We start from the raw sequence: 12,522 nt of genomic DNA, 5'->3' as shown, positions 1-12,522 counted from the left end.
CGTACATAAATTATAATGGGTGATGATGTTACCATGGTTACGTATAGAAATTGTAATGGGTAACGATGTAATCATGGTCACGTACAGCAATTGTAATGGTAATGATGTCAACATGGGCAGTACAGAAATTGTAATGGGTAACGATGCAACCATGGTCACGTACAGAAATTGTAATGGTAATGATGTAAACACGGTCAGTACAGAAATTGTAATGGGTGACAATGTAATCATGGTGACGTACAGAAATTGTAATAGGTTACGATGGAACCATGGTTACTTATGGAGACTGGAATGGGTGACAATGACATTCATTTCATTCATGTGGGAGATTACCACTTGTTAAACTGTGAATCATTTTGGAGATTTGTGTCTGTTTTTCTAATTCTCCTTCCATCTTGTGAAGTTGGTTATCTTTTTCACGGTTTTCTTTTTCCAATGCGGTAGCCTGTGAGAATTAATAAATGAATGAGTGATGTGTAGAATGCCCCTACCTATTATTACTGATAACAATATATATATTCACTTGTTTTCACATCCAAATTTCAACTCAATATGTTCTTACTTGTTGTAAATTCTCACATTTCAAACTTAACTAAATCACCCAATAATGTATTCACTTTTAGTGAATTCTCACATTCTAAACTTAACTCAATCACCCAATAATGTTCTCACTTGTTGTAAATTATCACATTTCCAACTAAACTCAATCACCCAATAATGTTCTCACTTGTTGTAAATTATCACATTTCAAACTTAACTAAATCACCCAAAAATGTTCTCACTTTTAGTAAATTCTCACATTTCAAACTTAACTAAATCACCCAAAAATGTTCTCACTTGTTGTAAATTCTCACATTTCAAACTTAACTAAATCACCCAATAATGTTCTCACTTGTTGTAAATTCTCACATTCTAAACTTAACTCAATCACCCAATAATGTTCTCACTTGTTGTAAATTCTCACATTTCAAACTAAACTCAATCACCCAATAATGTTCTCACTTCTTGTAAATTCTCACATTCTAAATTTAACTCAATCACCCAATAATGTTCTCACTTCTTGTAAATTCTCACATTTCAAACTTAACTAAATCACCCAATAATGTTCTCACTTCTTGTAAATTCTCACATTCTAAACTTAACTAAATCACCCAATAATGTTCTCACTTCTTGTAAATTCTCACATTCTACATTTAACTCAATCACCCAATAATGTTCTCACTTCTTGTAAATTCTCACATTTCAAACTTAACTAAATCACCCAATAATGTTCTCACTTGTTGTAAATTCTCACATTCTAAACTTAACTCAATCACCCAATAATGTTCTCACTTGATGTGAATTCTCGCATTTCAAACTTAACTCAATCACCCAAAAACGTTCTCACTTGTTGTGAATTCTCACATTACAAACTTAACTAAATCAACCAATAATGTTCTCACTTCATGTAAATTCTCACATTTCAAACTTAACTACCGGTAAATCACCCAATAATGTTCTCACTTCTTGTAAATTCTCACATTTCAAACTTAACTCAATCACCCAATAATGTTTTCACTTGTTGTAAATTATCACATTTCCAACTAAACTCAATCACCCAATAATGTTCTCACTTGTTGTAAATTCTCACATTTCAAATTTAACTAAATCACCCAATAATGTTCTCACTTGTTGTAAATTATCACATTTCAAACTAAACTCAATCACCCAATAATGTTTTCACTTGTTTGTAAATTCTCACATTTCAAACTTAACTCAATCACCCAATAATGTTCTCACTTGTTGTAAATTATCACATTTCAAACTAAACTCAATCACCCAATAATGTTTTCACTTGTTTGTAAATTCTCACATTTCAAACTTAACTCAATCACCCAATAATGTTTTCACTTGTTTGTAAATTCTCACATTTCAAACTAAACTCAATCACCCAATAATGGAGGTATGTAAATCTGTCGAAATGGACATAGTGCGAGTGGTTAGTGCTAGTAGCACTAATCCGAAAAAGTACTAGATCTAGTGCTAAAATGGCACTAGATCTAGTGCAAAAACGGCACTAGATCTAGTGCTAAAATGTACATAGTGCGAGTGGCATTGATATTGCGTTGTCAACGACGTCAAGACATCCCGTGATTCTCTGAAAATAAATTAATATTTACGTAAAATTGTTGTATCTTTCATTCATTGGAAATGTGCTACAGTGGGAAAATTGAGAATGTCATTGTCCACGTTTGTCGTAATACTAATAGACCTTTGGAACAACGCGATCGGCCGGGAAACTAGCTGAAACAGTGATACTGCAGGTCGAACTGCGCAATTTTTACAAATTGTGAATAGATATACTGTATGAAATGGTATTGTGGGGAAGTCCCGGGTCCCAGTAAAGCTTGGTGGGTTGTGCGTGTACTGCGATTTTCACGCAATCCTGTTGTTACATTGTATCATGGAGGAACTAACGGAATATGATGTAACCTCGCCGATTTTTTATTTTTTTAACGTGATCATATTATGTATGTCTAGACACTTTCTCTGCAATAATATTTTTTAGAAGCCCTTAGGATTTTTTGTTGTAGACTCTCGAAATCTTGTTCTTGTTACAGTTGCTAATAATTAAAACATGTGAAGTAACAAGTTCATCTGTTGAATTTCCGGTTGTGAAATACGTATTTTAACCCTCACAGCTAAACAAACCCAGTGTATGGTCGCGTTAAAAAAAAATGGGACCAAGAAATCGTCCAGGGCGATTTTTCGGCAGTTTTTAAATTTATTTTTTAAAATATTTTGTCGTAATTTATCGGACATTTCAATCGTTCCTGACGCCTAAATCAGTCTATTTAAGTTTTTATTCAAGAGCGTGTTTATTTTGACTAGCGTAAGCTCCGTTTGGACAAAGAGCTGTTATCACTGTAAACAATGTGAAATTATTCTTCTTATGCTAAGTTCATCTTTGAAAACAACTATTTTTTTATTTTAAAAAAAAATCATGCCATTTTCCCACCAAAATCCAAGCCAAAAGAGCGTACTACAACATCGGCAAATCTCTTCCGCGTTGCGTTCAATAACATTAACATATTTAAATGAGCTATGGTGATTTGAACGCGTTGGCATCGTCCAGCATTTTGATTGGTTAATTTGCGATTTGACCTATTAGCTCAACTCATGCAAGAGAAGCGCATGGCGGATACCCTACCGCATCGACCGTTTATATCATTTGCTTACGATGAAACTAAGTTGAATTTTATTTGAATTTCATAAAAATTATCGATTTTTTTTTTTTTTGCGTTATTATAATCACTACTGACTAATAATCAACGTTTGTGAAACGTAGCATGTCCGGATTGAGCATCTGTGATCGCTTGCCGGGATTGTTAATTGTGTTCGTTTTTATTAGAAACGTCGTTTAAAATATACTTTTGTTACCAATAAAATAAAAACAAATGTATTTGAAAAATGACACTGGGCGACACTTTAATGACATTTCAGGTGGTCTACTTTTTAATTCAGCAATAATTATTAATTATTGTTAATTCTGCAATAGTTTCTTTCGTCTTGGGTGGCCCAACTCACGGCGTAGAAAGTCTGTGTAGTTGGATACAATGAAAATGTCCCCCAAAAATAATTGATTATTTTTTTTTTATATTTTGAACCCCAAATAAGCGCACATCAGCCGTGAAATCCCCAGGGCGATTTTTCGGATGGGCGAATTTACGGCAGAATCCGGTATTATATAAAGAAAGTATTATTATGGACATCTCACGCATATTGCCAATGTTTTATACTGTTTGCAGTTTGCATATGAAAGTGGTTGTTGATGCCCCTCCTATTATTCGACGTCGTTGACAATGCGATAACAATGCCACTCGCACTGTGCACATTTTAGCACTAGATCTAGTGCCATTTTAGCGCTAGATCTAGTGCCATTTTAGCACTAGATCTAGTACTTTTTCGGATTAGTGCTACTAGCACTAACCACTCGCACTACGCCCATTTCGACACATTTACATACATGAATAATGTTCTCACTTGTTGTAAATTCTCACATTTCAAACTAAACTCAATCACCCAATAATGTTCTCACTTGTTGTAAATTCTCACATTCTAAACTTAACTAAATCACCCAATAATGTTCTCACTTGTTGTAAATTATCATATTTCAAACTTAACTCAATCACGAGGTATGTAAATGTGTCGAAATGGGCGTAGTGCGAGTGGTTAGTGCTAGTAGCACTAATCCGAAATAGTACTAGATCTAGTGCTAAAATGGCACTAGATCTAGCGCTAAAATGGCACTAGATCTAGTGCTAAAATGGCACTAGATCTAGTGCTAAAATGTACATAGTGCGAGTGGCATTGATATCGCATTGTCAACGACGTCGAGACATCCCGTAATTGTCCGAAAATGAATTAATATTTATGTAAATTGTTGTATCTTTCATTCATTGGGAAATGTGCTGCAGTGGGAAAATTGAGAATGTACATGAATGTCATTGTCCACGTTTGTCGTAATCACGGTTACTAAAAGAGACCTTTGAAACAACGCGATCGGCCGGGAAACTAGCTCCACGGACAGTGAAACTGCAGGTCAAACTTCGCAATTTTTACAAATTGTGAATAGATACACTGTATGAAATCGTATTGTGTGGAAGTTTGTGTTTTCAGCTTCGGTGGATATAAACTTGTAACTTATATGTAAATGGTGGAATTCAGCGTTGATTTTTTTTAAATCGCTGACGTGCCGTTTTATTTCTAGTCGGCGCCACATTTAATGATAAATAGATCTTCGAAAATGAAATTATGATGCCATATGTGAACTAAATAAAAAATGTGTATACTCCTAGTCTAAGTCCCGGGTCCCTGTAAAGCTCGGTGGATTTTGTGTGTACGGCGACCTGTGAATGGGCATGTCGCTCAGTACCGCTGGGAACCAGACAGAAAATGAACCGTTGTCTGGTTGTCATAACATTGACCTTTGCGGACATAATCAACCAATTATAAAAGTGGATTCACGCAATCCTGTTGTTACATTGTACCAAGGAGCATAGACCTTAGATAGCCTGACAAGTTGGCGTAGGTGGCGCCCTGGACTGCTGCGATCCCCACCAAGACCTTAGAATGTCTATGCAAGGAGGTACTAACGGAAGCAGCGACAACCCCTCTCAAGTGGCCATTTAAGCCTCTTAACTGGCTTATTTCCTTTCGTTTCAACCCAAGGTAATCCTGATAAGGACACTGTCTAGCTCATCTTTGATGCCAATGATAGTTTGCGATTGCTTACACAAGTAACCAGTTAGCGGAATATGATATAACCTCGCTGATTTTTTAACATGACCATATAATATATGTCTAGACACTTTCTCAGCAATAGTATTTTTTAGGAGTCCTATTATTTGTTCTAGACTCTCGAAATTTTGTTCTTGTTACAGTTGCTAATAATTAAAACATGTGAAATCTGTGAAGTTACAAGTTAGTCTGTTGAATTTCCGGTTGTGAAATGCGTATTTTAACCCTTCACAGCTAAACAAACCCAGTGCGCATACGTGATGACCGTAGTTTCGTAATGCGGCGATTTTTCGGCAGTTTTTAAATATTTTGGCGTAATTTTTTAGACATTTCAATCTTTCCGGACGCCTAAAATAGTCTATTTAAGCACCGTCCCTCAACACGGACGGTGATTTAAATTTTTATTCAAGAGCGTGTTTATTGTTACAAGCGTGAATGGGTAAGCTTCGTGTGGACAAAGAGCTGCTATCACTGTAAACAATATTAAATTATTCTTCTGATGCTCAGTTCATCTTTTGAAAACAGCTATTTTTTGACTTGAAAAAAAAAATCATGCCATTTTCCCATCAAAATCCAAGCCAAAATATCGTACTACAACATCGGCAAATCTCTTCCGCGTTGCGTTCAATCTATTTAAATGAACTATGGTGATTTGAACACATGGGCATCCTTCAGCATTTTGATTGGTTAATTAGCGATTTGGCCTATTAGCTCAACTCATGCAAAAGAAACATGGCGGATACCCTACAGCATCGAGCGTTTATATGCGATCGGAATCATTTGCTTACGATGAAACTAAGTGAATTTTATTTGAATTTCATAACAATTCAACGAATTTATTTTTTGTGCATTATTATAATCACTACTGAATAATATTCAACAATTGTGAGACGCAGCATGACCGGATTGCGCAACCAGAATCATTTGCTACTACACAATGCAGTTGTGTTCGTTTTTATTTGAAACTTCGTTGAGAATATACTTTCGTTACCAATAAAATAAAAACAAATGTATTTGAAAAATGACACTGGGCGATATTGTAATGAAATTGCAGGCGGTCTACTTTTTAATTCAACAAGAATTATTAATTATTATTGTTAATTCTGCAATAGTTTCTTTCGTCTTTGGTGGCCCAACTGACGGTGTTGAAAGTCTGCGTACACTAGTTAGATACTTCAATGATGAAAATGGAAGTCCTCAAAAAATATTTGATGATTATTTTTTTGAAATTCTGAGCCCAAAATAAGTGCCCACCAGCCGTGAAATCCCCAGGCGATTTTCGGATGGCTAATTTACGACGGCATATAAAGAAAGTATTATTATGGACATCTCGCGTATATTGCCGATGTTTTATACTGTTTGTAGTTTGCATATGAAAGTGGTTGTTGATGCCCCTCCTATTATTCGACGTCGTTGACAATGCGATAACAATGCCACTCGCACTGTGCACATTTTAGCACTAAATCTAGTGCCATTTTAGCACTAGATCTAGTGCCATTTTAGCACTAGATCTAGTACTTTTTCGGATTAGTGCTACTAGCATTAGCCACTCGCACTACGCCCATTTCGACACATTTACATACATGCAATCACCCAATAATGTTCTCACTTGTTGTAAATTCTCACATTCTAAACTTAACTAAATCACCCAATAATGTTCTCACTTGTTGTGAATTCTCACATTTCAAACTTAACTAAATCACCCAATAATGTTCTCACTTGTTGTAAATTCTCACATTTCAAACTTAACTAAATCACCCAATAATGTTCTCACTTGTTGTAAATTCTCATATTTCAAACTTAACTAAATCACCCAATAATGTTCTCACTTGTTGTGAATTCTCACATTTCAAACTTAACTAAATCACCCAATAATGTTCTCACTTGTTGTAAATTCTCATATTTCAAACTTAACTAAATCACCCAATAATGTTCTCACTTGTTGTAAATTCTCACATTTCAAACTTAACTCAATCACCCAATAATGTTCTCACTTGTTGTGAATTCTCACATTTCAAACTTAACTAAATCACCCAATAATGTTCTCACTTGTTGTGAATTCTCACATTTCAAACTTAACTAAATCACCCAATAATGTTCTCACTTGTTGTAAATTCTCACATTTCAAACTTAACTAAATCACCCAATAATGTTCTCACTTGTTGTGAATTCTCATATTTCAAACTTAACTAAATCACCCAATAATGTTCTCACTTGTTGTAAATTCTCACATTTCAAACTTAACTCAATCACCCAATAATGTTCTCACTTGTTGTGAATTCTCACATTTCAAACTTAACTAAATCACCCAATAATGTTCTCACTTGTTGTGAATTCTCACATTTCAAACTTAACTAAATCACCCAATAATGTTCTCACTTGTTGTAAATTCTCACATTTCAAACTTAACTAAATCACCCAATAATGTTCTCACTTGTTGTAAATTCTCACATTTCAAACTTAACTAAATCAACCAATAATGTTCTCACTTGTTGTAAATTCTCACATTTCAAACTTAACTAAATCACCCAATAATGTTCTCACTTGTTGTAAATTCTCACATTTCAAACTTAACTAAATCACCCAATAATGTTCTCACTTGTTGTAAATTCTCACATTTCAAACTTAACTAAATCACCCAATAATGTTCTCACTTGTTGTAAATTCTCACATTTCAAACTTAACTAAATCACCCAATAATGTTCTCACTTGTTGTAAATTCTCACATTTCAAACTTAACTAAATCAACCAATAATGTTCTCACTTGTTGTAAATTCTCACATTTCAAACTAAACTCAATCACCCAATAATGTTCTCACTTGTTGTAAATTCTCACATTTCAAACTTAACTAAATCACCCAATAATGTTCTCACTTGTTGTAAATTCTCACATTTCAAACTTAACTAAATCAACCAATAATGTTCTCACTTGTTGTAAATTCTCACATTTCAAACTTAACTAAATCACCCAATAATGTTCTCACTTGTTGTAAATTCTCACATTTCAAACTTAACTAAATCACCCAATAATGTTCTCACTTGTTGTAAATTCTCACATTTCAAACTTAACTAAATCACCCAATAATGTTCTCACTTGTTGTAAATTCTCACATTTCAAACTTAACTAAATCACCCAATAATGTTCTCACTTGTTGTAAATTCTCACATTTCAAACTTAACTAAATCACCCAATAATGTTCTCACCTGTTGTCTAAATTTTTTTTTCTCACGATCACTTTTGCTCAAATCTTCTTGAAGTTTTTCAATTGTGGTAACAGCATTTTCTAATTCTCTTTTGATCTTATTTCCTTCTTTTTCTAATTTTTCCAGCCTAATTTTCTGATCACTGAATTTCATTTCTCTTTCCTTCAGTACTTTACAAACCTTTCTCCATTCTTCTTCAAGCTTAGTCAGCCTCTCAGTTGCCCTACATGACAAACCCAAATCAGTAAATTATTATACATAGAAATTTAAACAATGGAAATATTTTATGTGAATCAGCTGTATTGGCATTTGAACAAGTATGAGATAATTCCTCACAAAATTTGAATTTGTCCAAGATAATTTATAATATATACTTTTCTTTGTTTATGTTGGACATTACAGCATTTGTCAATGAAAGCAAATGGTGGTAAAGGGCATGACACTAACACAGGATTTCTAATGCTGGAGAGCTTGTCTGTGGTTTTACCACAGTATTGCTAATGGAAATCACAGCATGGAATAGGCAGCAAAATTTAGCCAAGCAAATTCAATGCAAGCTGGTTTGATTGGACCACACACAGTCTTACCACTCTCAACCTTAAAAAATAAGCCACTCTTCCAGTTAGGTTATTTAATATTATTTTGCTCAGTATTTAATATTATTGGCCAAGTAAAATTTATATATGGATAGTATATTGAAGCCTGGTTACTATTTTTAAAAAATCCCTTAGAATTACTGTTTTTGAACAGACCAAGTAAAAAACAAATGATCTGCAAAGGAGTCATTTATCCCAAAATAAAATATTTTTTTGAGTAATTAGAACATAATTTAGAGTGAATGAAATCCACAACATATCTGAGGGAACTGTGTGTAATGGATATGGTTACATTGCATGGGACCCACAATAAAGATGTGTGTCACTATAGCAACTATAACACCAGGGATCATTGAATACTTACACTTCATGTTGACATGTTAATTTCTCATTATGTTTTTGTAACATATCATACAATTCGTGTAGTTTAACATAATCATTTTCCTTGGATTTTAAATTATGATTTGTTGTATTCAATCTGTAAAATAAAATTAATAGTTTATCTAAACATCATAAGTAAACAGTAAACATCAATTACAACATAGGTTGTATATAAATACAGTACAAACTATTCAATCATGTATGTATGCATGTATAAGCAAACTGCTGTTCTACCTTTGTATGCACTTATCCCTGTATGTATTAGCAAACTGTGCTGTTCTACCTTTGTATGCACTTATCCCTGTATGTATGTATAAGCAAACTGTGCTGTTCTACCTTTGTATGCACTTATCCCTGTACGCATGTATAAGCAAACTGTGCTGTTCTACCTTTGTATGCACTTATCCCTGTAGGCATGTATAAGCAAACTGTGCTGTTCTACCTTTGTATGCACTTATCCCTGTATGTATTAGCAAACTGTGCTGTTCTACCTTTGTATGCACTTATCCCTGTATGCATGTATAAGCAAACTGTGCTGTTCTACCTTTGTATGCACTTATCCCTGTATGCATGTATAAGCAAACTGTGCTGTTCTACCTTTGTATGCACTTATCCCTGTAGGCATGTATAAGCAAACTGTGCTGTTCTACCTTTGTATGCACTTATCCCTGTATGCATGTATAAGCAAACTGTGCTGTTCTACCTTTGTATGCACTTATCCCTGTATGTATGTATAAGCAAACTGTGCTGTTCTACCTTTGTATGCACTTATCCCTGTACGCATGTATAAGCAAACTGTGCTGTTCTACCTTTGTATGCACTTATCCCTGTATGTATTAGCAAACTGTGCTGTTCTACCTTTGTATGCACTTATCCCTGTATGTATGTATAAGCAAACTGTGCTGTTCTACCTTTGTATGCACTTATCCCTGTAGGCATGTATAAGCAAACTGTGCTGTTCTACCTTTGTATGCACTTATCCCTGTACGCATGTATAAGCAAACTGTGCTGTTCTACCTTTGTATGCACTTATCCCTGTATGTATTAGCAAACTGTGCTGTTCTACCTTTGTATGCACTTATCCCTGTATGTATGTATAAGCAAACTGTGCTGTTCTACCTTTGTATGCACTTATCCCTGTATGCATGTATAAGCAAACTGTGCTGTTCTACCTTTGTATGCACTTATCCCTGTACGCATGTATAAGCAAACTGTGCTGTTCTACCTTTGTATGCACTTATCCCTGTAGGCATGTATAAGCAAACTGTGCTGTTCTACCTTTGTATGCACTTATCCCTGTATGTATTTATAAGCAAACTGTACTGTTCTACCTTTGTATGCACTTATCCCTGTATGCATGTATAAGCAAACTGTGCTGTTCTACCTTTGTATGCACTTATCGCTGTATGCATGTATAAGCAAACTGTGCTGTTCTACCTTTGTATGCACTTATCCCTGTAGGCATGTATAAGCAAACTGTGCTGTTCTACCTTTGTATGCACTTATCCTGTATGCATGTATAAGCAAACTGTGCTGTTCTACCTTTGTATGCACTTATCCCTGTATGTATTTATAAGCAAACTGTGCTGTTCTACCTTTGTATGCACTTATCCCTGTATGCATGTATAAGCAAACTGTGCTGTTCTGCCTTTGTATGCACTTATCCCTGTATGCATGTATAAGCAAACTGTGCTGTTCTACCTTTGTATGCACTTATCCTGTATGTATTTATAAGCAAACTGTGCTGTTCTACCTTTGTATGCACTTATCCCTGTATGTATTTATAAGCAAACTGTGCTGTTCTACCTTTGTATGCACTTATCCCTGTATGCATGTATAAGCAAACTGTGCTGTTCTGCCTTTGTATGCACTTATCCCTGTATGCATGTATAAGCAAACTGTGCTGTTCTATCTTTGTATGCACTTATCCCTGTATGCATGTATAAGCAAACTGTGCTGTTCTACCTTTGTATGCACTTATCCCTGTATGCATGTATAAGCAAACTGTGCTGTTCTACCTTTGTATGCACTTATCCTGTATGCATGTATAAGCAAACTGTGCTGTTCTACCTTTGTATGCACTTATCCCTGTAGGCATGTATAAGCAAACTGTGCTGTTCTACCTTTGTATGCACTTATCCCTGTATGCATGTATAAGCAAACTGTGCTGTTCTGCCTTTGTATGCACTTATCCCTGTATGCATGTATAAGCAAACTGTGCTGTTCTATCTTTGTATGCACTTATCCCTGTATGCATGTATAAGCAAACTGTGCTGTTCTACCTTTGTATGCACTTATCCCTGTATGCATGTATAAGCAAACTGTGCTGTTCTACCTTTGTATGCACTTATCCTGTATGCATGTATAAGCAAACTGTGCTGTTCTACCTTTGTATGCACTTATCCTGTATGCATGTATAAGCAAACTGTGCTGTTCTACCTTTGTATGCACTTATCCCTGTATGCATGTATAAGCAAACTGTGCTGTTCTACCTTTGTATGCACTTATCCCTGTATGCATGTATAAGCAAACTGTGCTGTTCTACCTTTGTATGCACTTATCCCTGTACGCATGTATAAGCAAACTGTGCTGTTCTACCTTTGTATGCACTTATCCCTGTAGGCATGTATAAGCAAACTGTGCTGTTCTACCTTTGTATGCACTTATCCCTGTATGTATTTATAAGCAAACTGTACTGTTCTACCTTTGTATGCACTTATCCCTGTATGCATGTATAAGCAAACTGTGCTGTTCTACCTTTGTATGCACTTATCGCTGTATGCATGTATAAGCAAACTGTGCTGTTCTACCTTTGTATGCACTTATCCCTGTATGTATTTATAAGCAAACTGTGCTGTTCTACCTTTGTATGCACTTATCCCTGTAGGCATGTATAAGCAAACTGTGCTGTTCTACCTTTGTATGCACTTATCCTGTATGCATGTATAAGCAAACTGTGCTGTTCTACCTTTGTATGCACTTATCCCTGTATGTATTTATAAGCAAACTGTGCTGTTCTACCTTTGTATGCACTTATCCCTGTATGCATGTATAAGCAAAC

General features: G+C 35.1%; 1 protein-coding gene across 1 annotated transcript in view; it reads right to left on the bottom strand.

Moving 5' to 3' along the window:
• Positions 1 to 236: 236 nt before the first annotated feature.
• Positions 237 to 12,522, bottom strand: part of LOC100375185 (protein CIP2A-like) — an 86,393-nt gene continuing 74,107 nt past the window's right edge. The window contains exons 17-19 of the mRNA XM_085494049.1: positions 9,445 to 9,558; positions 8,485 to 8,707; positions 237 to 445 (exon numbers count right to left, since the gene is read on the bottom strand). Coding sequence (XP_085350175.1) covers positions 314 to 445; positions 8,485 to 8,707; positions 9,445 to 9,558 — 469 coding nt within the window. The 3' untranslated portion in view covers positions 237 to 313. The remainder of the gene's footprint in view (positions 446 to 8,484; positions 8,708 to 9,444; positions 9,559 to 12,522) is intronic.

This window comes from Saccoglossus kowalevskii, chromosome 19 (assembly GCF_978046115.1).
Source record: "Saccoglossus kowalevskii chromosome 19, keSacKowa6.1, whole genome shotgun sequence".
NCBI classification, from domain to species: domain Eukaryota; kingdom Metazoa; phylum Hemichordata; class Enteropneusta; family Harrimaniidae; genus Saccoglossus; species Saccoglossus kowalevskii.
Note: the sequence above shows the minus strand (reverse complement) of the source record. Positions and strands in the feature narration are given on the sequence as shown.